This window comes from Globicephala melas, chromosome 6 (assembly GCF_963455315.2).
Source record: "Globicephala melas chromosome 6, mGloMel1.2, whole genome shotgun sequence".
NCBI lineage: Eukaryota > Metazoa > Chordata > Mammalia > Artiodactyla > Delphinidae > Globicephala > Globicephala melas.
Genome location: NC_083319.1, coordinates 55,335,565 through 55,363,155, shown reverse-complemented (window position 1 = coordinate 55,363,155; position 27,591 = coordinate 55,335,565). Strand labels below are relative to the sequence as shown.

General features: G+C 36.6%; 2 protein-coding genes across 7 annotated transcripts in view; one reads left to right on the top strand and one right to left on the bottom strand.

Annotated features, from left to right (window-relative positions):
• Positions 1–140: 140 nt before the first annotated feature.
• On the bottom strand, positions 141–24,738 carry CDC37L1 (cell division cycle 37 like 1, HSP90 cochaperone). Of its 2 annotated transcripts, none has more exons than XM_030877107.3 (7): positions 24,483–24,738; positions 18,883–19,164; positions 15,893–15,986; positions 8,914–9,029; positions 8,429–8,551; positions 4,525–4,689; positions 141–744 (listed from the first exon to the last, which is right to left on the bottom strand). In XM_030877107.3, the coding sequence occupies exons 1-7, from the start codon at positions 24,612–24,614 to the stop codon at positions 643–645; spliced, it is 1,014 nt and encodes a 337-aa protein (XP_030732967.1). In that variant the 5' UTR covers positions 24,615–24,738; the 3' UTR covers positions 141–642. The 2 variants fall into 2 exon arrangements, with proteins under 2 accessions (XP_030732967.1, XP_060156884.1); XM_060300901.2 differs by having other exon boundaries at positions 24,563–24,693.
• Positions 24,739–24,834: 96 nt separating this feature from the next.
• SPATA6L (spermatogenesis associated 6 like) overlaps positions 24,835–27,591 on the top strand; it is a 62,579-nt gene continuing 59,822 nt past the window's right edge. For 2 of the 5 annotated variants that reach the window (XM_060300894.1, XM_070045745.1), the window contains exons 1-2: positions 24,835–25,004; positions 26,161–26,215. Coding sequence is in view for 2 of the 5 variants with exons in the window: in XM_070045744.1 (XP_069901845.1) it covers positions 25,295–25,381; positions 26,161–26,215 (142 nt within the window). In the remaining 3 variants the exon portion in view is untranslated. Of the gene's footprint in view, positions 25,382–26,160; positions 26,216–27,591 lie in introns of all 5 variants that reach the window. The other 3 variants (XM_060300891.1, XM_070045744.1, XM_060300889.1) reach the window with 2 other exon arrangements.

The following is a 27,591-nucleotide window of genomic DNA, read 5'->3' as shown; positions in this document are numbered from 1 at the left end:
TTTAGTATCTATATAAAATTGATATTATAGTCAAGGATTTAACTGATGGTGCCGAAAAAACAAATGTAATATTATTTTAAGGAGAAATATTTTGTTTTAATTTGTACCACCCCACTTACTTAGTAAAGTAGATTATCAACTACTGATTTATTGCTTTTAATATGATGAAACACCAGATTTGACAGCTAAATTAGCAATAGGATACAAGTACATTTTTATCTTTAATCATTTTTGTAGAGTAGGACATGTACATATCCATATAAAAAGACTGTAGCAGATGCCTCCTAGAATCAACCAGTTCTTGTAAACATTGCATTTGTGCAGATTTTCATACTTTGATTCCAAAATTGAGAACAATAAGATTAAAGGCAAATTTAGTAGCTAAAAAAACCAAAATAATGTCCAGTTTGACTTCTTGCAACATGTGGTACCACTCCTCTCTTCAGAAAAAAAAAAAAAAAAAAAAAAAAACCTAGCAGCACATGAAAAAAATTTTACAAAACGTTTCAGTACTCTTTGTTTTCCCTCCCATCAAAAACCGAACAAAAATAAAGTGCAGCACCCATAAAAGTGTCAAGAAAATAGCCAAGTTCTTCCTTTCTTGTAACAAAATAGCACTTGGCTTCAGCAGTCTTAACCAAATTATACAGTGTCCATCATTTTGGGTTCATCATCATCTTTATGTACCACTGAGTTTAAACTGCAGAGAGCTGTATTGATAGAATACTGAAGATAATCTGGATTCTGAAAAGAAAAAAGAATGAATGAATGATAATCAGTTTTATGCCAGTATATGCAGTTGCATATTCAGTTTTGCATTCTCTATTTCTCTGCAGTATAGCAGAACAGGAAAAAAGATGGACTTTGAAGTCAGACTTGGGTTGAAACCCAAGAAGATAAAGAAAAAAATTAAATAGATTATTACCACTTAATCCAAAGAGATGTGATAAAGAGAGAATGATGTATGTGAAAAATAGAAATGTAATAAACACTACCTTTTTCCTCTGTTTAACAAAACTCTATAATTTTAATTATTTAATCATATAAGACTATATCTTCCATATGATTATATGTACATAGCTACTGATAATTTAAAAGATAAACATGGCTTTAAGCCAGCAATGTATTATATGTATTACGAAGATTACTAATTATAACAGTAAATACTAAAATTACAAAAACACTTGAATAAGGAAAAAATATATTTACTAAGTAAATATTATAGCTATCTTCAGAGTCTATTTTGGTTTCTCAAAGGTTAAAACAAACCCAAGTGAGAAATTGTTAATCTTTTGAAAGGTACTTAGACTCGTATTTAAAAAGTTGAAAACAAAAGAACAGTTTAATTTAGGTTTTGTTTATTTTTTAAACAGCAGAACTCAAAAACATTCTAATTTGTTCATTTCTAAAACTAGGAACAGAAAACTTTATTCAATAAATGCAAAAATAAACCCATTATTATTACAGCATCATGAATAGAGACCATGAATAAAGCCCTTAAGACCTAGGACTTTAGGAAATTCTTCCCCAAGAATTCAGTTTTATCAGTTGTTCTGAATATCTGCTCATACTTAGAGTTTTATTATGTATCACCTACTTTCATCTGTTTATCTTATTTAATAAACATCAATGAGGAAAACAGTCCACACAGGGCATAGATATCTTAAACCTCCCCATACCAAAGGGAGGCAGGGTTTTCAAAAGGTCTCCTTAATAAAGTACAATACTTTGTCATTCTTTTATTGTAAAAATCAAAAAGTAAGCCAGAAGTTAGTTGGATTATTCTCAATCAGGTTTTTATGAAGGAAGTGGCACAAATAACTGACTGAGGTCTGGAACACTAAAATAACTTTGGACCTCAGTTCTAACCCTGCCTCTTCCACTTAGTATAATGCCATCCTCAAAGAGAAAATAATTCATCAAAATTTAATAACATTAAAAGCTAGTATACAGGATAAGCCTAAGGTAACTGTTACTTATATCTCTGTCCAAGAGGCCTTGGTTTAGTTCTCTCAAAGCTAATGATAATGGTATTTGGCTTATTTCACGAGACTGCTGTCAATTAAAAAAAGATTAAAAGCTAAAGTGTTATCCAAATTTAAGTTTTATAAAAAATTATTAATAATCTTGTTACATTATCCCATTCTCCAAAGAAACAGAGTGCTAAGATCTTTTCTGACCATCCAGGCCCAATTCCAAAGGCCTTCAGAACAGAGCTTACAATTACTCTCTATTAAGACTAGGCTCCAGATTTTCATGGAGAATTTTGAGTATTAGAACTGGCTAAAGAGATTCTCTAGAATTCATCTACCCACCTCCTTAAGAACTGAAGACATCATCATGAGGAGACTTAAGAAAACAAAAAGCAATCAATATACCTAACCTAATGTACACTTAAATTCCACTGATTACCCTATATTCTCATCTAATAACATACTCAAAACATTTCTTGTCCCAGAGACCACTTCCTCCCAAGAGCACACAACTGAGTGTCTTGTCCTATTTCTAGCATATGATTCAACAATATTCTATGATGTAGGTCAGTGGTCCCCAACCTTTTTGGCACCAGGGACCGGTTTTGTGAAAGACAATTTTTCCACTGGCCCGGGGTAGGGGTGGGGGGATGGTTCAGGCGGTAATACAAGCAACGGGGAGCAGCAGATGAAGCTTCGCTTGCCCGCCGCTCACCTCCTGCTGTGCGGCCCGGTTCCTAACAGGCCACGGACCGGTACCAGTCAACGGCCCGGGAGTTGAGGACCCCTGATGTAGGAGAATGAATGAGCAATGGAGTAGAACAGAAATCCAGGATTAGCAATATTAGCTCCATCACTTACTGTATTGACTTCAGGTAGATTACTTAACCTCCAGGAGGTTCAGTTTATTCATCCATAAAATGAATGAAAATGTGTCACAGCATTTTTGAGAAGATTAAATGAGACACCATGTAAAAGTGTTTTGCAATTTATAAACTGATATAATAAAAATGGGATGTTATTGTTATGGTTAAGCTCTTCTTCCAAATCTCTCAGTTGACAACTTAGTCCCTCAGGTTGTCTCTCATCTTATCCTATCTATCATCTTATCCTTCTCTCAAATAACAGTGTTTCTGTGGATCTAGCTGAAATCTTATCTTTTCCCTCTTACGTTTAGAATCAACAACATCCTTCAAAAGTCTTTTCCTCTGCATTCATTATGTAACACCTTAGTTTTAGGAGGTTTATATGTTGAACTTACAGAGACTTAGTCATAAAATTCCTTTGGAAAGACTGCGTCCCTATGGGCTATTTCTCACAGAACTGAAGAGAAAATTTTCATTTTATTTAAACAGCATTAAGAGGTAATGTGTAGGACAAATTGAGAGAGAATATTGCTTACATGTCTAACTAAGGGTTAACATTACTAATTATTTAAAAATCGGACCTTAATTATTTCTATCCTTGAAAATAATATTTTTGGCTGAGTTGAATGTGATCAATTGCTTTCCTTAAATTGTCCCTTTGGCCTACAATACATATAACCAGAATAGTGAAATTATAGATACATAAGGTCAAGATATTGAAAATCTCAATTTCTACCACTCTGAGCACAGGCTCCGGACACGTAGGCTCAGCGGCCGTGGCTCACGGGCCCAGCCGCTCCGCGGCATGTGGGATCTTCCCGAACCGGGGCACAAACCGGCGGACTCTCAGCCACTGCACCACCAGGGAAGCCCCACACTGCCTTTTGAGTGAGACTTCCCTTTCACTGTGTAGGCAACAGGCTAAACTGGCTAAAGCTGTTCCTAAAATCTTAGGGCCTGAAAATGAGAAATGAGAGATGACTGGTTCAATTTAAATGCTACTAGAACCAAAATGGGCAGTAACTTTTAATAACTTAAAACAGTAATCCTAAGTAGAATCAGGCAGACCTGTGGTCCAACCTCCTCTTTGACATAAATTCTTTCACACTAGTGACATGGTTTTAGCTTATTCTAATAGCAGATTTCCAAGGGGCTCAAAGAGTTGGCCAATATTACCATAAAGAACAGCTTAGCATAAGTTACATTAATTTGTAGTAAAATGTTACATCTGGTAGGCAACACCAACATTCAAAAAGATAATACTACTAAACTCATGCAACAGATCATCTTGGTTGCTACTTGGACATATGCTTTGAAGCTAATTCATCTCAATAAATCTTAACAGTATAGTTCTACTTAGAATGGAGATGTTCCTCAGGAGCCATCTTGAGAAGTTTATGATTGAGATGATCAATAGGTAACACTTGCCCTTAAGAATGCTTAGGTGGTCCTCATCCCTTCTGTATTTAAAGGAGTGGAATTTGGTATCTCTCTAAATACCTAAGAGATGAACAAGATTTAATGCTAAAACATGGCATGAGATGAAACTCAGAGTTATCTTTCGAGGCAAGAATATTTAAAATGACCACACATATATAATGTATAAGAAGAAAGAGAAGTTCAAAAGAACAAAAATTATGTAAACTAATACATTTATAAAATAAATATTTACTTTTCCAACTTACCTGTGGTAAGGATTCTAATAAACCTATAGATCCAACACCAGAATGGGGAACATTATTCTGAACTGTCATAGGTTGGAAACTTGGTGATTGAGAATAAAGTCTTACTCTTGACTTGAAAGCTTCAAGTTCATTTTTGAATGCTTCAAAATAACCTTCTTCCTCTGCCTAGAAAACACAAAAAATAAAGACTGTGTTTTTCAAGACTTCCAGACCAGAGTAAACTCTAGCAAGCATATATTAGGCCTGAAGTGGAAGAAGTAAAGATGAGGTGAATAGTTTCAACGTAAAAACCACCAAGATCTCTGTCAGATTTCTGAAAACTGCCTGTTTCATATGAATATTAAAGATTGGTTTGTTCCATTTCCCTCTGCTTCAGCAAAATAAAACAAACTAATAAGAAACAACCCGTCTTTACACATACACACTAATAAAATGAAAGAAGGTAGGCTTCCTCTGTATTTCTCTTGATTTATCTATATTCTTGACAGGATCCAAAATAGTCCTCATTTAACCTCTCATTTTCTCCTCTCCTCTTCCCACTGCCAAGCAACAGCCAAGGGATATTCTTTAAACCTTCTAATTCTCTACCAATTAATGAGGGAACACTATTATTGTTATTAGTAATTCTCTGACCCTAAAATCCCTATTTGTAAAAGCCATGAAAGCCAATTAAACTCAACATTCAACTTCGTTATGAAAATACCTTAGTGTTTTAGTTAAGGAAGTACCTTCTTTTCAAGATTATGGAAAGAAAAAAGTACGATGAGTTATGCTGAGGGAAGGGAATTCTCTCCCAAGGTGTATATAATATAAAGCAAAATTCTTAACGCAAAACATCCTTTTGGCAGTAGCCTCCAATTATAAACGTTTCCTTTGCAGATTAAAAAATGACACAGAGCACATCCTACACAATAGATCACAGAATTTAAGTTCAAGTGGTGGAAGAGATTTTGTCGAAGTCTCATTCCTGAATATCAATGGGCCCATTCGTCTGCAGTGCGATTTTTTTCTTTAATGTAGTTTACGTTGTGTAACTGGATTAAAACCTATGGATTAGTTACTAGCATCAATATCTATACAAATAATGCAGACAATGTTCTGTGCTGCCATTCTGTCTTTTTAAGAATTTAGGAATCATTTCTTTAATTATATTACAGCATTTCACTTTAGTCAATATATGGTACTCGTGTGGACACATGCAATGTTAGCCTTCATATCCAAAAGTAGTCCTTCTGAAATGGTTATGTAGCAAACCATTAAAGGAATCAAGTGACACAACTGCTGACCTTACTTCATGCCTAAGGCCTAGGGATTTAGATCTAGAGAGACTTGATTGATTTTTGTTTTATTAAGCAACCTATGGGTCACTTGCTCAGTTTCTCTATGTTAATTTTCTCGTTTGTAAAAAAGAAATAAAAATCCTTATAAAATGTTATGAGGATTTAATGAGTTAATCCATGTAAAGTGCCTAGAATAATACCTGGCACAAAGCAAGCACCTCATGAAAGTTATTCCTTAATTTAAAAGAAATTATTAAGAGCACAATGTTAAGATCTAAGACTGCATAGCTGTTCAGTTCTATTTTGTCAAAGTAAATTTCAAGGATACATATAGTTTGACTATGTTCCATTATCTTACTAAGCACTAGTTCAAACATATCCATTAATGTAAGATGAAAAAAGAAAGTATGATTTTTTTTTTTAATGCCTATGTGTCAAGTGAAAATTTAGAATAGTCATCAGAAGCCTAACTAAAATACCAACTCAATCGTTTACTCATTAAGGGCTTCCCTGGTAGTGTAGTGGTTAAGAATCTGCCAGCCAATGCAAGGGACACGGGTTCGAGCCCTGGTCTGGGAAGATCCCACATGCCGTGGAGCAACTAAGCCTGGGTGCCACAACTACTGAGCCTGCGTGCTGCAGTTACTGAAGCCTGTGCACCTAGAGCCTGTACTCTGCAACAAGAGAAGCCACCGCAATGAGAAGCCCGCGCACCACAACGAAGAGTAGCCCCTGCTCACTGCGACTAGAGAAAGCCCGCGCACAGCGACAAAGACCCAACACAGCCAAAAATAAATAAATAAATAAGTTTATTTTTTTAAAAAATTGTTTACTCATTAAAACTACTGTCTTGGGAAAATTTTGTATTTTAACAGTAGAAGTAGAAGGTAGGACTGCTGCCACACTACTTTTTTTTATTTTAAAAACACAATGTTTTTCTCTATAAAAGGAAATATGTTGACTGTAGTATATGAAAAAGAAAATGGAAATCACTTATACTTCTACGACGCAGGTATAATCAAAATTAAACTTTCGGTATATTTCCTTCTAACTTCTAACTGTGTATGCTAAAATGTATCATATATGCAAAAAAGAGCATGTAAAATATTTACGTACAATTTATTGGGCAAAAATCCCACTATGTACCCACAAAAATTAGGAAATAGATCATTACTAGTATCTTAGAGATGAGTTTCAAAGAGCATTCCATCTCTCTCTGAGGTTACCATTATTGTAACTTGTCCTAATCACTCCTTTGCCTCTTCAGTTTTACTGCTTAAAATTTATGTATCATCAACAATATATTTAGTTCTGCTTGTTTTTGAACTTTATAAAAAATATAAAATTAAAAAAATGATACCAGATATATCATTCTAAGACTTGGTTTTTTTTTGCTTTCTTGTCTTTTTATCCATGCCAATGCTGATTAGTATATTACCAAATGAATATACCACAATTTATTCATTCTACTGTTAACAGACATTTGGGTTGTTCCCAGACTTTTTGCTATTATGAACAATTCTATTAAGCACATACATGAGTGTCTCTAGGGCAGCAGTTCTCAAACTTTATAGTCAAAGGACTCCCTCATACTCTTGAAAATTATTGAGGAACCTAAAGAGTTCCTGTTTATGCGGGCTATATCTATCAATACTTATGTGTTAGAAATTAAAACTGAGGAATTAAATATATATTAACTGAAATATAATAACAAACTCATTACATGTTAACATTTATAACATACTTTTTTTAAAAAAAAACTATTTTCAAAACAAACAATTTAGTGAGAAGTCTGGCTTAACAGAAGATAGCTGTATTCACACATCTGCTTCTGTATCAATCTATGCTGTACACTGATGAGAGAATGAGAGTGAAAATGGCAAATAACATCTTAGTATTATTATGAAAATAGTTTTGACTCAGGACTAATGGAAAGGGTCTTGAAAACCCTCAAGTGTCCCTGGACCACATGTTGAGACATTTTTCTCTAGGGTATATACCTTGGATAATTTCTCGCTGTAAGCACTTGTCTTGTTCAACTTTACAAGGAAATTTTCCAAAGAGGTTATACCAATTTATACTCCTAGAGTCAGTGCATGTGAATTCTTATTGCTCTACTTCTTGTACAACTTTTAAATTATAGTAATAATTTAAATTAGTAAATTTAGTGAGTGTGAAATGTTATTTAATCTTTCTAGACATACCTATTTTTCTTTAATATAGCTGACTTCATCCTGTATATATAAACATGTATCACTTCTTTTGACTTTATAGCAAAGCATTTTCTCAGGTTAAAAACTTTTCATAAATATAATTTTGATGGCTGCATAATATTCTGTGTACTACAGATTTTTTTTTAACCATTCCTCTAATTTTCCTGAATACATACATTCATGTGAATGGCTCTCAATTTCACATACATGCTGTATAGTATAGCTTCTTATATAGCTCCTTTAAATCTATATTAGCATGAAAACAACAATATAATTTTTCTTTTCCTTATAAAATCTACAGAATTTAGCCTGTGGCATCCTGGTTGGATGGCTTCCATTGATGTGTATGGACAAAAGAGGTCTCAGCTAAAACCTAGCCTTCCCATTTAACAATACCAAATAGCTACTTACTTTGGCTTTCTGGAAAAATAAGCGAAAACATCCTCTTGGATCCACATTACAGTTTTTGGCCATTTCCATAATAAACTGCATTACAACTGCTTGATGTGCTATTTGTTCCATCAGAGCCCCTTTCTGAAAGTAACAGATTAAAATTATAAGAAATATATTTAATATTGTGATTACTATTTGGATTTTTAAAATATGATTTTTAAATAGGTTAAAAAAGAAAAAGGTTTATAGTATCAATACATGGGAACAAGAGGGGTGAGGGGGCAGGCAGGCAGGGAAAGCACATTGGAAACAAGTTTCCCTATGCTAACTGAAATAACTAAAAAAAATTCCAACAGTAAGCTCAAGTAGATGTGAAAACAAAACAAAATTATAATTTCATTTAATGACCTTCCTACTTTCATTTAAAGTAACGGAAAAAACAAAAGAAAAAAGTAAATCAGAATTCCACTAATGTTCCCAGAAATTCAAGTTTCACATGATACCTGTTCAGCTTCTAGATGAAAACACCATAAAATAAGATATTTAGCAGTTTCTTCACATACAAGGTATGGATGGTCAGACAAAAATCTCTGACTATCATCCCATCGACTTAACATACCTGTAAAAAAAAGAATTAAACCATGAATGTCAAATACTTTCCTCTTGTAAGCAAAGAAATGGTATTTTAAAATGATTCTCTTTAAAGACAACTCACATTACCATAGCAGTATGTTATGGTAAAAGAGCAAATGAAGAGCAATAAGAAAGCAATACCCAGCATATTGGAAATAGCTTTCAAAATTCATAGCAAACTTTATTTCAAATAATGTCAGGCTAAAGTAGGGTGATTGGTTTAAAGCCGTAAGTTCTACATCTGGGGAATGCCCGAAGTCCCAGGCAAATAGAGACTCCTGGTCATTCTAGGCTAAAGTAAGTACAGATAATTTCAGGAGATTCAATATTATTTATTCAGAGAATACAAATTTTTCTGTTAGAAAGATGCATAAGAAAGCAAAACCTCAAGAAACTACACTGAGCAAACAAAGACTTAATAAAAGATTCAGAAAAACTACATTTCTTCTAATTTATTAAAATATGTCTAAGATAATATGGTAAAATGTCAACAGCATGGGAAACCAATCCAGTAAGTGTTATAATAGTAAATATACTCTAACCATTTTAGTGATGTTAACCATTTAGTCATGATGACTGTTTATACATAGAAAACAAAATCTTTTTAAAATTAGTTAAGCATATTTGAAAATAGCTGCCATTTTGCTTCAGAATACCAAACCAGTCCAAATACTACTAAAGGTGTACTGTCATCTTTACCCAAATTAGTTAAGAAATTTGGTCAAAAAGTTGATACCACCCAAGTAATTAACAGAACCAGCAAAGTGTTGAGCTTTATTTAGACTCGTCCAACCAAGAAAGTTACTGAGTCATCATGGAAATTTTATAAGGCTATCTCAATAGTCTGGCAATAAATCTTTCCTCTAGACACAAAATGAACTTCTGAAGTTCCACATCAGAACACAAGTAAAAACAAAACTGAGGACAAATGTCTTTCTGAGAAATACACAGCAACACATGGAAATTAAATAAAAATAATGATTTTTTTTCCTCATTTAAAAAATTGGAAAAAAGCATTTTAGCATTTTCTCATAAAGAGTTTTACAAGCTTTAGAGAGTTACTTCCCCAACACTTTGGATACAGTGACTAGGTCATTTTAAATTTTGAGAAACAATGATTATTTAAGTTACTTTAAACTACTTCTCAAATTATATAAAGAATCTAATTAATAATTTCTGTGGTCAGAGCTAAAGAAAGCATAATTCTATTTCTTATACCTGAAGCCATAAAATAAATCCTATAAAGCAATTTTGCCTTAGCTTTGTTAAACTTCTGAAGAGGGAATATTTTTAACTCTATCAACCATTCAGAGAGATCACTGCTTCTCCGTTTACTTCTCCATGGGCAGCATTGTGACTTACTCAGGCACCAAATTCCTACCCATTCTGGTTTCTTTTGCAGGAAAGATATATACGAAAGGGTTAGTGACACTTGTAGGGGCCGTGAAGAAGGGTGTCACTAAACGTTAAAGGTTTTAAACTACTTAATAACTGAGACAAAATTAACACTTAACATAGCTTTTCTTTATCTGAAAAATAATTGTCAATACTTGATTTCAAAAATGCATACTAAATTATTATGAAATTGAGAAGTTACATTACAGGTAGTCCATTAAGACCTCTGTGGGAAGAGTGTGGAATTTTATGAACAAAATATATCAAGAGAATCAATGGCTTAGTGGAACAGAACATACCAGAAAGTACACATATTACTTTGGAATTTATAAAGAAACTTAAAATCAAATGGAGAGTAACACAATCTAACATGATGACTCTAGGACTAAACTGCCTAGGTTCAAGTATTGGCCTTACCACACCTTGGGCAAGTTCTATTATACCTCTATGCCTACGTTTCCCCATGTGTAAAAGAGGGCTAAAAACAGCAAATAACTCATAGGATTTTTGTGAGGACTGAAGGAGTTAATACATATAAAGCACTTAAAACAGTACCTGACAGAAAGTAAACACCTGATAAATACTAGGTATTATTAACACAATATGAACAATTCATTCATTCATTCATCCATCAAATATTAAGCTAATCCTTTTTTTTTTTTTTTTTTTTGCGGTACGCGGGCCTCTCACTGTTGTGGCCTCTCCTGTTGCGGAGCACGGGCTCCAGACGCGCAGGCTCAGTGGCCATGGCTCACGTGCCTAGCTGCTCCACAGCATGTGGGATCTTCCCGGACCGGGGCACAAACCCGTGTCCCCTGCATCGGCAGGCAGACTCTCAACCACTGCGCCACCAGGGAAGCCCTAAGCTAATCTTTTGGTTAAGGATAATCTAGTCATTTAAACTAGCCAACGAACTTCTCTGAATGCTTGAAAAACCTTACTTTGACAAATTAAAATATTTTAATTATGTATCTTCACCCATATATTTTTTTCTGGTGAATGTCTAAATCCCAATCCACCCTTTAGCTCTCAATATTCCATCTGATTCCTAAAATGGTCCCCAAATACACTTCATTATTTATTTCCCTTTCCTTTTTTCATTATACTGATAGAATGATAAGATTTCAATCCTTTGAATTATACTAAGTATCTTAATTTGTCAATATACCAAAAACCACCCAACTAGGTTGTGAACTTCTTAATGAATGATATATGACCTATTTTTCAATATATCCTGAGCTCCAGATCTCCTGTATTCCCAATCACCTACCACCAGACAGCTACTTCTACCTACATGCCTGCACATAAACTCATCTTATTTGAAAATGAACCCATTCTTCTCTCCCTGCCCATCTACATTGCTTCCTAGGTTCCATGTCACCCAATCAGGTATTTCAGAGATTCTTCTGACATTTCCATTCCTCCCACATCAAACTTATCACTAAGTCCTGTGGTTATGCTATTGCAATCTGTTAATATGGTGAATCACATTAATGAGTCTTCTAATGTTAAGCCATCCTTGAATTCTTAGGATAAACTCTTTAAAAATATTTTTTTCAGATTATAAAAATAAAGTATATTCATTGTGAAGAATTCGAAAAATCCAGAAAATAAAAACCACCTGCAATGCTTACAAGAGGTAATCAATGTTAACATTCTGATGTATTTTTCCCTCTGGCTTATTTTTTAATGACTTTTAGAGAAACAAAATTAGAATCATATCATACATATTAATTTCCTACTCATTTCACTTCACATTCTAAGAGTACTTTTATTAAATGTTTTTCAAAAATAGGATACTGCTGTGTTTTTGAAAAGCAATATGTAAGTGATTACATTGAAGAGACTGAATATCCACCTACAGCACAACTGATTCTAACATAGTATCTATGCAAATATTTACAGCTTTTAACAAAATCTCCAGTGGCAACATCCCACACAGATTCAAAAAAATGCTGAATCACAGCTAACTTTGGTTGGAAGTGAACAGATGATGTGCCATGAAAAACTGTGTTAGATCACCAAAAATCAGCTCTGATCATCATAAAGACAGTGATGTCAAAGATGCATATGACTTTGAAGAAAACTGTTCTGTGAAGTTTAAAAGAAAACAGACTTTATTTCTAAATTGGTATTTTATATTTATAAAACATGAATTAACTAAATTAATAAGTAAACATAAATATGGGAGAAAAAATCAGTACTTCACAATATTCCATGACATGGTTGTACCATTAATCATTAGATGGTAAATTCCATCTAATTACAAGGGGTAATAAAAGCAATATAAGAAAGACAGTCAAAAAATATCAAAAGATACCATAAGGGAAACTTAGGAGGAAGTCTGAAGAATATACATACGCATGAGACCACAAAGTAGTACAGTGTCAAGCCTTTGCAGCCCTTCACAACCTCCCATGTTCTAGGCCCATGTCTTCCAAGAGTCTGGAATGCAAACCAAGTTTGGAAAGCCTCCAGCTAGAAGCTCTAATCACAGCTGCTATTCCAAATGCGTTTACTTCAAAGGATTATATGAATGTAGTCATTATTCTGACAAATGCCTTTTTTTCCTCTATTACAACAAGCACACAACTCCAGAAACATCTGCTTCCACCCAGGTGGGACAATTATTAACCTTTCACTGTCTTGCCTCAGGTCTCTCCATCAACTCTGTGCCATAATTTAGTCCCCAGAGACTTTGACTATCTCATCATCCCACATGACTGCAAACTGGTCTACTGCACTCTGATGGAACTTGGTGAGCAAGAAGGAGCAGGTATCCCATTTGTCTCGGTATGATACAAACAAACATGCCAGAAAGTGGGAAATAAAAACACAGGAAAATTTTGGGAGCCTACTTACTACCTTAGTAACATTTCTGGGGATCCAATGGGCTGTGGCAAGTAGGATATCTTGCCCAAAGCGAAAAGTCAAGTGTATTTCCACTAAGAAACAGGCACAATGTGAATCTGGGAATGGCTGTCAGGTCTGGTTGGCTTTGAAGACAGTAAGGCTCTGGTTAGTATTAAAGGATGAGACATGGAAGCCCACTCATGCAATGGCAAAACAACTGTTTATTAGTCACATATTTCCACAGCCATCTGATTGTTTGTACAATATTTTATAAACTAAGGAGTCATGGTGGTATATTTGAGATTATGCAGAGATTCAACAGCATGGGATCTCTTCATCAAGGGTATTCCAGGTTAGCCACTGAATACCTAATTTACCAGTAGCAGAAACCAGTGCTGAAACCTTAATATTGAAGAGGCCAGCCAACCATCAAGCTGGAAGGACCAGCCAACCATCAAGTAATAGGTTGATAATCTTGGTCCCGTTTCATTTTGGAGGAACCAGTGGTTCCTCACTTGAACAAGACCATTTGAGATCTGGTATTGCCCTCCCTCTTTGCCATGCTTCTACCAGTAATGCATCTGTGGTCTTACTAAATGAGTTGTTCCCCATACCACATTATTTCTTGATCCCCAAACTCAATTTACAGCAAAAGAAATGAAGACAACAGGCTCACGAAATTCACTGGTCTTATGAACATTACTACACAGAAGCAGTAGGTTTTATAGGATAGTGAAATGTTTTATTGAAGACCCACATAATTATAGTGCCAGGTGGGTTACTACACCTAGTGAGGTAGGGATATTTTCCCAAATAAAATTCTTTCTGACCACAGCACTCAGTTTATAGCAAAAGTGAGGGAACTATTTTACATGCACTAGGTTTCCCATGGCTCCAAAGCAACTGGCCTACAGAATGCGAGCTGTGTGAAAGCACCTTGAGGGATGCTATTCTACCAGATGCATCATGCTCTGAAAGAGTAATCAGTACATGGTACTCCTTTTCCTACAGAACGCGCAGGCCTGGGAAATAAGGGCTGTAGGTGGGAGCTGCAACTCACATTATCACAACTAAGATGCATTTACAAAATTTTTGCTTTTTATTCTTATAATTCAGGGGTCCGCTTATTTAAAGATTTTAACATCTACCCAAGGGATGACTGTATATCCATTTTTTCTATTATAAATAATACTGGAATGACAATATTTGCAAAAATAAACTTCGCTTACTTCTTCAGACACTATTCTTGAATTAAACAGAATACGTAACTTATTTCACTTTTTAAAAATAAAAAGTATGAGGGCTTCCCTGGTGGTGCAGTGGTTAAGAATCTGCCTGCCAATGCAGGGGACACAGGTTCATGCCCTAGTCCAGGAAGATCCCACATGCCATGGAGCAACTAAGCCCGTGTACCACAACTACTGAACCTGTGCTCTAGAGCCCGCGAGCCACAACTACTGAAGACCGTGCGCCTAGAGCCCATGCTCCTCAACAAGAGAAGCCACTGCAACGAGAAGCCCGCAGACCGCAACGAAGAGTAGCCCCCGCTCGCCACAACTAGAGAAAGCCCGCACGCAGCAACGAAGACCCAACATAGCCAAAAATAAATAAATTTATTTAAAAATAAAAAGTATGAGAAAAATGAATAAATTTTATGAATAAACTTTATGAAATAATTCTATGAATAAACTGCAAAAAAAGGAAAAAAATCTCAAGTAGTATCCGTTATACTGACATAAGGATGAATGAAATTCTAAATACTTTGGGAGAGAAACACCAATAGGAAAAAGGTCTCAAAATGTCATTTAAATAGCTTATTAACATACTCCAAATAAAAACTATGTTTACTAAATTGACACATATATACTTCCCAGTAGCATTTTCACTCCAGCAGTATTGTCACTGCTTATAATTCTTAGAACATAGCATACTGTTTCCCGACTCTGCCTTTGGACATGCTGTTGCCTTGCCTCCCTTATCTACATGGAGAACTCTTACACGTTCCTTATAATCTAACTCAGACGTTTCTCCTCTGGGAAGCTTTCACTAAAATCAACCCCCATCCCACTGCTTTTCCCCAACAGAGAAAACTATTTTTCAGTTCTTTGTATATGTATTTCTATTACTTACTATTTATTATAAATTATATTCTATTACTTATTATTTATCTGAATAACAGTTGAAGGATCTACATAAATTGTATAGCATCATATCCAAAACCTGAAAAAAATGAATGCTAATCTTACAACCATAAAATAATCAGATACAAAGGAAGCAAAGATGAAAAAAGACAAAAGCAAAGACTAGTTGGGAAATGGAAAGAATCTAGGTAGTAAAAAAGACCATGTTTTAGAGGGTAGGATTATATAATAATAGATTGAATTTTGCTTTTCTTCACAATTCAGTTTACTCTGTCACTCTATTTTTTTACGACCAAAAAAAAGTCTAAAACAAGAGCTATACAACTGTGCCAGAAGCAGCTATGCAACTGGAGTTTGTCACTCGTCTTCTTTTTGGTCCCCATTTTATAAATCCACCTTTTGTACACATATTTATGATACCAAACATTACAAAAGAAGGAAACTCAAGTAGTAGACTTACCAAAATGTCTGATTTTCTGCTCATGTTTCTGCATAAATGATTTTGATTTATCTTCATCTTCTGTTTCTTTTCTTTTATCCTGATTAATAAAACTCTAAGGAAAAAATTTTGAAGTTAAAATCAGATTTTATATTCTAATTGGATTTTCTTTCTCACTTATTGAATGCCTAGCAATCCTTCGCATACACACCATAAAAAGGTGATGTAGTAAACTCATATTACATCATTAAATTCATCTGTAAAACTCTGTTAAAAATTAAAATTTTCTTGGGCTTCCCTGGTGGCGCAGTGGTTGAGAGTCCGCCTGCCAATGCAGGGGACATGGGTTCGTGCCCCGGTCTGGGAAGATCCCACATGCCGCGAAGCGGCTGGGCCCGTGAGCCATGGCCGCTGAGCCTGCGCATCTGGAGCCTGTGCTCCGCAGCGGGAGAGGCCACAACAGTGAGAGGCCCACGTACCGCAAAAAAAAAAAAAAAAAAAATTAAAATTTTCTTGTAATGAAGTTTCATTAGTCTTATTTAAAGTGATATATATGTAGAAAATTATACAATTATTTTAGAAATCAACAGAGAAAAACAAATGAATTAACTCTTCTGTAAAACTGAATTTCCCTATCAAAGGCAGGTATAGAAAGATCCTTTACATGCATAATTTATGTTTTGCATTATTCATTTCCATCAAATATTTGCAGCTCTACTGTCATCTTTGGAGTTCTTGCTGGAAACAAACTCAGAAATTCAAAGCATATAGAGTATAGTTACAACAAAATTTCTGATAAGACATAAACCTAAAACAGACCTTTGCTGTAAACTTTTTTTAGGAGAGGCTAAACAGTTCGATTCTGAAATCAAGTACAAATTTCTATTAAGGAAGTGCTTCTTTTCAGTTAAATAAGTCATAAAACAGACGAAGATGAAGTTTTTATCTGGCCAGAAAAACTGGCAGAACAATTTCTCAGAACATTATGTGATCACGTTTAAACCTTGAGATCATCACTGCCAAAAATGAAAATTGAAAACTAGCTCTCTGACAGTTTACAATCAGGAAACACACAAGTTTACATATTTCAAAATAAAAGCATTTTTTTCTTTATATATTCTCCATCTAGACCAGCACTGTCCAATAGAAATATAATCCAAGCCAGAAATGTAATTTAAAGTTTCCTATCAGCCACATTAAAAAGCAAAAGAAACAGATGAAATTAATAACATATCTATTTAACCCAACATATCCAACATATTATCATTTCAACATGTAAGCAACACAAAAAAATTATTAATGGAATATTTTACTTTTTTTGATACTAAGCCATCGGAATCTGGCGTGTATTTTACACTTACAGCACATCTCAATTCGGACTAGCCACATTTCAAGTGCTCAATGGCACATGTGGCTAGTGGCTATCAAGTTGGACAGCGCAGACCTAGACCAGTCCTCTCAAGTCTCAAGCTCCCAGACAAAATCAATGTACGATTTTGAGCAAATGACTGGAACATAAAGAGAGTCCTAATTAATTTGTGGTATAAATGTAAGCTATGTTAGAATCCAACTTTAAAAAAAAACAATTAAAAGAAGAGAGAAAAATATTTTCTTTGTGACCACTGTGTTAACAGAAGAGACATTAACTTTATAAACAAAGAAACATTGTTTTGACAATTCCCTCTGGAATAAAAAAACTATTTTAAATAGTTTTGGGGTATAAATGCAAACCAGAAATAAAGTAATACTTAAGATGACACATCCCTTAGAACAACATATACAGAGACAGCGAGTCATTCAGTGAAAGAATTATTCTGTTGAGGGGAAAGAAAAATATATAAATTAGTACAATCACAGAAAAAGTCTAGAAAGATATGACTCATTGTTAACAGTGGTCATCTCTGGGAAATGGAAATGAAGGAAGCCTTTCAATTCTACTTTACAGGTTTACGTTTTTGTTTTTTACAAGAAGCATGTTGTACTCTTACAATTTATCTCCATTAAAGAAAGAAGTACTGATAGGGCTAGTGGTACTAGACATTTACCTGTGTGTATTACTTATTGCTGTAGCAGGACCAGAGCTAGTCCAGGGGAAGGAAATTAAAGGTGCTTCGGGGGGAGTGCTGAGAGTGGATGCCAGAGCAGAAACAAGTAGTGTTAAACACTACGTGTAGAGAATAATGACGGTTAAAGATAAACTGAATGCGGACTTAGACAAGAATGAGCAGTCCATACCTAAGTCTTGAGAGTTAAGTTTAGTACAAATAGAAAGAGTACTACTTTAGACATTAGATGAAAATGACTTTATTTCATTGCCCACTTCTTTTTCAGATACAAAAGTCAAAGAATAAGGCCTATATACGTAATCCAGTGAGAAACAGAAGACCGCTCTTAATAAACTAACTTGGCAAAAGTATTTTACTACTCCTTTCAGCAATAATGCTTGTAACACTAAGACCAGATTACTGTCTTGAGGTTTACTAAATACATACTGGTAAATAACAGTGAGAGACTTTGTTTTATTTGATAAAACCAGTAACTATACATTAGTGTTACAAAATTGAAAGCAAGCTGATAAGCATAGCAACATGAGAAAGCACTGGTAACATCTGAACTTTACCACATACCAGACCCCATGCTATCTACTTTTAAGATGTTACCTTATTTAGTTTTCATACCCACTCTTTATAGTTGATGAAACTGAGCCTTAGAGAAGTGACTTGCCCAAGGTCAAAAGCCAGCCTGTGAAAAGTTGAGATTTGAGGCAGTCTGACTCCAGAACCCATGCTTATATTCAGTGTGCTATGCTGTAGCCATATAATTGGATTAAGGACTACCCACATTAGACACTACTGGGGATAACACATTTCTGTAACAATCACTTTTCCTAAACTGTCAACACTGAATACTGTTTATAAGATTCTGTTGCTTTGTTAACAGATATGCACAACTGGTTTGTACAAACACTTCAGTCTTTCCTTCTTTCATTACGGTCCAATAAAAGAGAGTACCTTATTAAAAACATCCTTGCTAATGGCATCCATGTTCCACAGACACATTCTCTCTCTTTGTACTAGAGCCTCTTCTTTCTGCCGCCATTCTTCTTCCCGTTGCCTCAGTTCTGATACTGCTGTTTGTGCTTTGGCATGTTCCTGATCCAAGGACTCAGAGTTATGCAGTGCTAAGCTACCAAGTTTCTGCTGAGCTTCAGCGAGATTCCATTTGCACGCCACAGAGCTCTTCACAAACTCTTTCTGCTTTTGGCAAGCCATTTCAATTCCATGGCTATATATCTGTATTAAAAAACAAAACAAAACAGTATTTTTAAGAAATGAAGAAGGCAACAGAACAGGTATGTTTATGTAGCACAGTTCAAATTTCTATTAGTCACGGATTTCTGTACAATGTTTTTGGTACACAGGTATCCAGCCTTCTGTGTTTGCAGTTAAGAGTTTTATATTATAGACCTTGTTTCATCAACTAGACTCTAAGCTTCGTTGTTAATTTGTGCCTCTCCCCTGACAACTAACAGCAACAAAAAGCCTGGCAACTAGCACAGTGTCCTGCATACAGCGGGACCTCAACAAACATTTGATTTATAGTCTTCATAATCCTGAAACAGAATAATAAGAACAAAAGCTTAAATCTAGTTCATCATCTTATCACTCAACATGGTGAAAAGCAGACCTCTATAGAGCTTTGCTTTGCAAGTTCTTCACTCAAAGAACCTTTTATTTAGAAGTAATCACTTCTTGGTTTCTATTTTCTCTCTGTGTTATCCCAATCCTTGGTAATCTGAGTTCTTATTATTGGAAATTTCTATTTAAAACTGACTACATCAGATAGATAACCTTTAACTTAATCCTAATCAAAACAGACAAAGTTGTTTAAAAAAAAAAGTCACTGGTACACCCTGGTGACTCTGTTTTTTTTTTTTAACATCTTTACTGAAGTATAATTGCTTTACAATGGTGTGTTAGTTTCTGCTTTATAACAAAGTGAATCAGTTATACATATACATATGTCCCCACATCTCTTCCCTCTTGCGTCTCCCTCCCTCCCACCCCTCTAGGTGGTCACAAAGCACTGAGCTGATCTCCCTGTGCTATGCAGCTGCTTCCCACTAGCTATCTATTTTACGTTTGGTAGTGTATATATGTCCATGCCACTCTCTCACTTTGTCCCAGCTTACCCTTCCCCCTTCCCGTATCCTCAAGTCCATTCTCTAGTAGGTCTGTGTCTTTATTCCCATCTTGCCCCTAGGTTCTTCATGACCTTTTTTTTTTTTAAGATTCCATATATATGTGTTAGCATATGGTATTTGTTTTTCTCTTTCTGACTTACTTCACTCTGTATGACAGATTCTAGGTCCATCTACCTCACTACAAATAACTCAATTTCATTTCTTTTTATGGCTGAGTAATATTCCATTGTATATATGTGCCACATCTTCTTTATCCATTCATCTGCTGATGGACACTTAGGTTGCTTCCATGTCCTGGCTATTGTAAATAAAGCTGCAATGAACATTTTGGTACATGACTCTTTTTGAATTATGGTTTTCTCAGGGTATACGCCCAGTAGTGGGATTGCTGGGTCGTATGGTAGTTCTATTTTTAGTTTTTTAAGGAACCTCCATACTGTTCTCCATAGTGGCTGTATCAATTTACATTCCCACCAACAGTGCAAGAGGGTTCCCTTTTCTCCACACCCTCTCCAGCATTTACTGTTTGTAGATTTTTTGATGATGGCCATTCTGACCGGTGTGAGATGATATCTCACTGTAGTTTTGATTTGCATTTCTCTAATGATTAATGATGTTGAGCATTCTTTCATGTGTTTGTTGGCAATCTGTATATCTTCTTTGGAGAAATGTCTATTTAGGTCTTCTGTCCATTTTTGGATTGGGTTGTTTTTTTTTTGATATTGAGCTACATGAGCGGCTTGTAAATTTTGGAGATTAATCCTTTGTCAGTTGCTTCATTTGCAAATATTTTCTCCCATTCTGAGGGTTGTCTTTTCGTCTTGTTTATGGTTTCCTTTGCTGTGCAAAAGCTTCTAAGTTTTGTTAGGTGGTGACTCTGTTCTACTAAGAATCAACAGTAATTAGTTTTAACATTTATTTTTAAAAATTTTTTAAATAAACTTATTTTATTTATTTATTTTTGGCTGCACTGGGTCTTTGTTGCTGCGTGCAGTCTTTCTCTAGTTGCGGCAAGCGGGAGCTACTCTTCGTTGTGGTGCGCGGGCTTCTCATCACGGTGGCTCCTCTTATTGTAGAGCACGGGTTCTGGGTACACAGGATTCAGTAGTTGTGGCACACGGGCTTAGATGCTCCGCGGCATGTGGGATCTTCCCAGACCAGGGATCGAATCTGTGTCCCCTGCACTGGCAGGTGGATTCTTAACCACTGTGCCACCAGGGAAGCCCACTTTTAACGTTTGTTGAACCACCACGTGTAAAGCATCGTGACGGATGTTTAATTCCTTATATTCCTCAGTTCTATCAAACAAAAGCTAAAGGCACATTCTTTATGATTTCTTAGCCAAAATGTAGATCAATTTCAAACTAGGTATTCAGAATAATTTTACTCCAATCTATTCCCTTATCTGCATCACTATTCAAGCCCTTGTAATTTCACACTTTAATTATATAAATATACTCCTTCTCATTTCAAGCCATTCTCTACTCTTCTAGACTTGGAGTGATTTCTCCAAGAAACAAATATGATAATTTTACTGATTCTTAGAGTCTTGGGATAAAGCGCAAACTCTGTGGCATGGCATGGTCCCTCATGATCTCACTTCCTATTATCTCTCTAGACTCAGTCCTAGTCACTCTTCTACTTGTTTGCTTATTGTTTACATCCCCTTCCCACCCCTCCACCCCATTCAATGTGACAACTCCCCCATCCCTAAACCTCCTATCTCCATCCCAGATTCCAGCATTATGTCCCTTCCCTCTTACCCTGTCCCTCTCCACCCAAGTTATGCATATTTCTACAGTGGTGTTTTCACACAATACTGTGCTTATTTGTTTAACTATCAGCTTCTTGAGGGGCTAGAATGCAATAAATCTTAGATGAATAAACGACTCGACTTCTTGGAATAGACTAGTGGTGGTTAGGAATTCTAAGACAAGTAGCATGCAAGGCTTCTTTTTTAGCTAAGTCTTCAGGCAAACTTAGATTTCTATTGGAGGGAATGTGGACACTTGCTATTCAGATGTTTTACTTGTTTAGCAGGTTTGGAGCCCAGATACCACTTGGTCCTAACCAACCAAGTAAGGTATTTATTTTTACTTTTTGCTACCTTAGAATAGGGTTAAGAATAACTGCAGACTAGCTATGCTTAAAAAGGGACTAGGAAGAGGAGAAAAATGAAGCTATATAATTTATTTTGTAAGAAAAGACAAAGAAATACTAAGAAAGGTAAGGACAAATGGAAATATCTTGCATTGTCAAATTATGCGGGAGCAAATTCTCAAATCACCTCTCAAATCAAACACAGAAATCTTATTTCTAAATTCTAAAAATGATTTATGTTTATATCCTTCTGCACAGACTACACAGACTATGTTTGGGCATTTGAGTAAACTATCCAACATGTATTGAGATGATTGATTATATTTTAATAAACAAAGATTTGAAAAAAGAACTGTTAGCATTAAGGTCTACTAATGTAACTTTACATAAAAAAAATTCCCAAACAGGATCTCTAAGTTCCAAACTGCATTTAACTGGATCTCAGAACTATATATCACACATGACATTAATATAGCTAGTTTCCCTATATTTGGTAAAATTACACCAAGGCTGTTTTTATAAAGATTATAAAATGTTTATAAACTGAATTAAATATTTTATTCTTTCCAAATATTCCAAAAGAAAAACTTAAGTTCTAAAACTTAAATCCAGCAAGACAAGTAAGTAGGTTTGTTATAAACACATGAACTAATTTAGGATTAGAAATCATTTTGCAAATCTTAGTACCATTCAAAGTTAGTTTCAGACAAATAAAATTTTACATTACATCACAGGATGGGCAGTACAGTAGGTGGGAAAAAACACTGTACTAGGTGTCAGAAGTGGATTCTAGTTTTAATTCTGCCACTGCCTAGCTACATGGCCTCAGGGAAATCACTTTTAATGTAGGATTTAAGCCTAATCATTTCTAAAATTCCTTTCAGCTAAATAAGCTTATAAATTAATATACAGCTATTTTTAAAATTCAGTTTCTCTTAGGTTACTCTTTAGATTCAACCACAATGCAGTGAAATTCTTGAGACCTTTCTATCCTCTCTATACTCCTTCAAAACTGACAATGGCAGCTGCTGTTCATTCTTTTTCTATCTCTGTAACACATTCATTATGTGCTTATATAACACATTTTGTATATAAAGATGACACCAGTGATCCATAATTAGTGGGTGACTACCAACCTATCAACTCTCATTCTGTCCTCCTAAAAAAATGTCTTGTACTTTCCCAGTGACTGGCTGGCCGAAGTACAGTCTGTGGTTATGAAACAGCATTTTTCTCTGTGCAGCCAACCAACCCTGTGAGCTGGGCATAGGATCGATGACCCTACACTTATTGGCAAACAATTTAAATCACTCATTTTCATTAACAGCTAGCAAGATGAGTCTAGAGAAAAACAGTTTTAATTCAGTTAAGCCCTGGGGGATCCCATTTTGCAAGAAGCCTAGAAGGCAAATACCTATAATCCATTTCATTGAACCTATTAGTGTTTAGTCCGTGATCCTGAAATATACTTCGAAAACACTCAGGTTAGGAGAAAAACCGGGACAAGGTGATATGAGTACCTAAGCACTCCCTAAGATAGGACCAAGAAAATCCTAAGTGGCAGTATATCACATTTGGATAAGTTTCAGAGGAAAGAAGGCTGGGCTGAAAACCACAAGTAGCGGCAGGAATCTGAGGAAGAAGTCTGAAGGAAAAGGCAAACGTGTGCCTATATATTTTTACTGAAGAATCGTGTGAAGCAAAACTAAAATCAGAAACGTAAGGGGAAAATGGCCACGCGAATGGGCGAGATTTACGCCAGCATCAATAGCAAGGTTTACAGAATTTGCTCAGATGTCAAAAGTCAGTGAAATAAACTGGATCTCAAATCTTTATGTCAGGAGCTCAGTGAATTATTGAAACACAACCATTCACTGTTCCCATCAACTGTGCACAAATATTAGTGCCTTCAAAAGAATAAAGTGCTCGGATTAGAGCAGGCACAAGAGGACAAAGGGTCAATGTTATAGAGTGAGTTGTCCCAAATCTGGGTACCGTCAGAAGACGGGTGGAGGGGAGAAACTTCTTCCAAGGGTGAGGAATTAGCCAAGGTGAAAAGGTGTGCGTGGAGGTGAAGGTTGGGGCTATATGGCCAGACCCTCTTCGAAGACCTCAGTAGATGCTACAAAGTGATGGGATGGCTTCAGGCTCCCGACGCCCGAGGTTGGGGGTCGGGAGTCAGGGGCGGGAGAAGGGAGAGGTGGGGGCTCAGAACAGGGCACAGAAGAGGGTCGCAGAGACAGAGGGCTCTGGGGGCCTGGTGACGGCTCCTCTCCATCCCCCCGCAGAACACGGGCCCCTTCTCACCTGGGTGCCGCCTCCGGGCAGCTGCGGGTAGCGAGGAGAACCGGGGGACACGTCCAAGTCACTCTCTTCCTCAGCCTCACCTTTTGCCCGAGGGAGGCTCCAAGGTCCTGGCGGCGGCCACGGCTGCTCCATGTCCGGCTACCCCCGGCCCTACAATCCCCACTGCCAACAGACTTCCCGTGAGCGGAACCTACTGCGCGGAGCCAGCCGCCCCAGCCGGGGGGGCCGTTACCCAGAATCCCTCTGCCGGCGGCGACGCCGACGCACGCCCGGCGCCAGCCTGTGCCGCGCCACCGGCGGACGGCGGAAAAAGACGTACTCCACTTGTTACGTCACTTCCGTATAGGAAGGCGTAGGTCGAGGGAGGTGCGTCCCGGAGTTTGGGAGGCGGGTGTGGGTCTGGAATGGTTTCTTGTTTAAAACTACTTTTTCTGAAGCCTTTCAGTGCTGCCAGTTTACCCTCCAGGCGCTGAGGGTCATGTAGTATTAAATACTTGTCTGGAGTTTCCTACGCAGTAAACGGTGGGTCCTAGGGGCCGGGAGGTGTTCGGACCGAGTGTTGTCCACTGCGTATTGTGTAAAAACTGTAATTCATTCCTGTACTCGTTACTGATATGTAAACCAGTTTCTGAAGCGGGGGTGAGGGTGGCGGCAGTTGAAGTGGAGAGAAATTTTAAAAACAGAGACAACTTTTCTCTCGTTCTGAGTTACGAGCAACGAGGATTCTGCGAAACTTGGCTGGGAAGAAGAGTATGCCAAAGATAGAGTACTGGAAGGAGCAGGACTTTAAAAAACACAGTACCATATAAACAATGGAATATTACCCAGCCATAAAAAGAAACGAAATTGGGTCATTTGTTGAGACGTGGATGGATCTAGAGATTGTCATACAGAGTGAAGTAAGTCAGAAAGAGAAAAACAAATATCGTATATTAACGCGTATATGTGGAACCTAGAAAAATGGTACAGATGAACCGGTTTGCAGGGCAGAAATTGAGACACAGATGTAGAGAACAAACATGGACACCAGGGGGGGAAAGTGGTGGGGGGGGCTGTGGTGGTGTGATGAATTGGGCGTTTGGGATTGACATGTATACACTGATGTGTATAAAATGGATGACTAATAAGAACCTGCTGTGTAAAATAAATAAAGTTCAAAAATTATAAAAAAAATACAGTACCACTAATAGCGGATGTGTAGGAAGGGCTTCAGTGTATTTCTACGTATCTCGTTTAAATCGTAAAGATTTGTGCTCTCATTATCCCGTTTTTTGAGAAGAAGAAATAGACCCCATTATGCCTAAGGTCACACATTTTAAGGGGAAGAGGTAGGATCAGCCCAGGGCGTATGACTTCAAAACGTGCACGTTTAACAATCAGGCATTGCTGCCCTACTCATAATTAGAGACCCAAATAAAAATAACGAGACGCCGTTTTTTCAATCTTTTGAAGTTTGTCGATACCCAGTGTAGGCAAGATGTGAGGAGATGCTGTTAGAATGTCATTTGGGTAATCTTTCGGGTGGGGTAACCTGACAGTATCAGAGGTTTAAGTGCTTTGATTCGGCAATTTAACTACCAGGAAATTATCCAACAGTTATTTTTGCACCAATAACTAGTGATTTATCCGCAAAGGTGTTTATTGCAGCTTTTTTCTTTTTTCTTTTTTTTGTGGCAAGGAACAAAAAGCAGAAAGTATATATAACTGTGCTGATATAGAAATATCTCCAAAATGTGAGTAAAAAAAGGCAACTTACTTTCTTATATGTATATTTATATAGCTATACGTATCTGTCGAGAGACAGTAATCCAGTTTGTGTAAAAACAGTTCTGTGTGTGTGTGTGTACATGTGATAGAAAATTCCTGGAAAGTAAACAAGAATTATTAATGATTACTCCTAGTGGGTAAGGCTGGGGAGGAAAGTTTCTGAGCATCTTTACTTTCTTTTTTTTTTTTTAATTGCCGTACCCCGCAGCATGTGGGATCTTAGTTCCCAGACCAGGGATCGAACACATGCCGCTTGTATTGGAAGTGGGGAGTCATAACCACCGGACTGCCAAGGAAATCACTGAGCATCTTTACTTTCTACTCTTAGTTTTCCTGTATTATGCTGTTCCAGTATTTTCCAGTGACTATACGTTATACCTTAGTAACTAATTACAAATAAAAGTTGAGGAGCACTGTGCCTGAACCTTTTGAGTTTAAGAGTGAAAGCCATAGGAGAAAACATGACAGCAGCTAAAGCAGGAAGGGAGAGGAGCCAAAAACAGCTTTATTCACTTGTGGCTTTTTACTACTTGAAGAACATTTCTCAGAAACTTCCAGTGACTTCCCCTTATATATTATTGGCCAGAACTGGCTTAAATAAATTGATTCATTCCCTGGACCTAAATGCATTGCCACCCGCACAAAACCGGGATTCCATTGGCAAGGAAGAAGAGCTTATGGCTCTTAGGGAGGCAATCACATTGTCTTCCATAACTGTTTAAGTTCTTCCATAACTGTGCCATCTAGTGCCAGCCTAACTCCTGAGTGTCATTTCTTAACTTCCTCTACCCCCTGCCCAGTTTTCTCTTAGTATGCTCGTTGGCCTCCTTTCAGTTCCTCAAACATATCGATTTCTTTCCTGACTCATGGCCCTTTACATTTGTTGCTCCTTTTGCCTGGGTGTCTTTTCTCTTTGTTCTTTAAAAGTCTTGTTAGTGGTCATGCTTTTCTTTTTAGGTCTTAGATCAACTGTCATACCCTTAAAGAGGCTGACCTGACCACTGGGTCTAAATTAGGTTCTTCTTCCCTCTAACGTGTAACTTTCTATCTCACCCCCCTGGATATTTCCTCCCTAGCATTTATCATACTGTTATTATCTATGTTCACCTATTTATTTTATATCTTACTTCACTAGAATGTAAGGTCCACAAGGGCATAGATTGTTTCTTGTTCACTCTTATGCCTTCATGGTCCAGAACGGTACCTAGCACATAGTAGGTACTCAATAATATGTGTTGAATTGATGAATAGGGAACAAATGAATGGAAACAAGGATAAAAGGAAAGGTGTAGGATTACACACAGACAGAAGAGGGTAAAACGGGAATGGGAAGAGTTATATT

What these genes read in the sequence shown, in the direction of transcription:
- CDC37L1 (XM_030877107.3), bottom strand. Translation starts at nt 24,614, where the DNA reads ATGGAGCAGCCGTGGCCGCCGCCAGGACCTTGGAGCCTCCCTCGGGCA. An exon ending in TTCATCTAGAAGCTGAACAG is followed by an intron (nt 8,552 to 8,913) that starts GTATCATGTGAA and finishes TGTTACTTTCAG; the next exon opens with AAAGGGGCTCTGATGGAACA. An exon ending in TATTAGAATCCTTACCACAG is followed by an intron (nt 745 to 4,524) that starts GTAAGTTGGAAA and finishes TTTTCTTTTCAG; the next exon opens with AATCCAGATTATCTTCAGTA.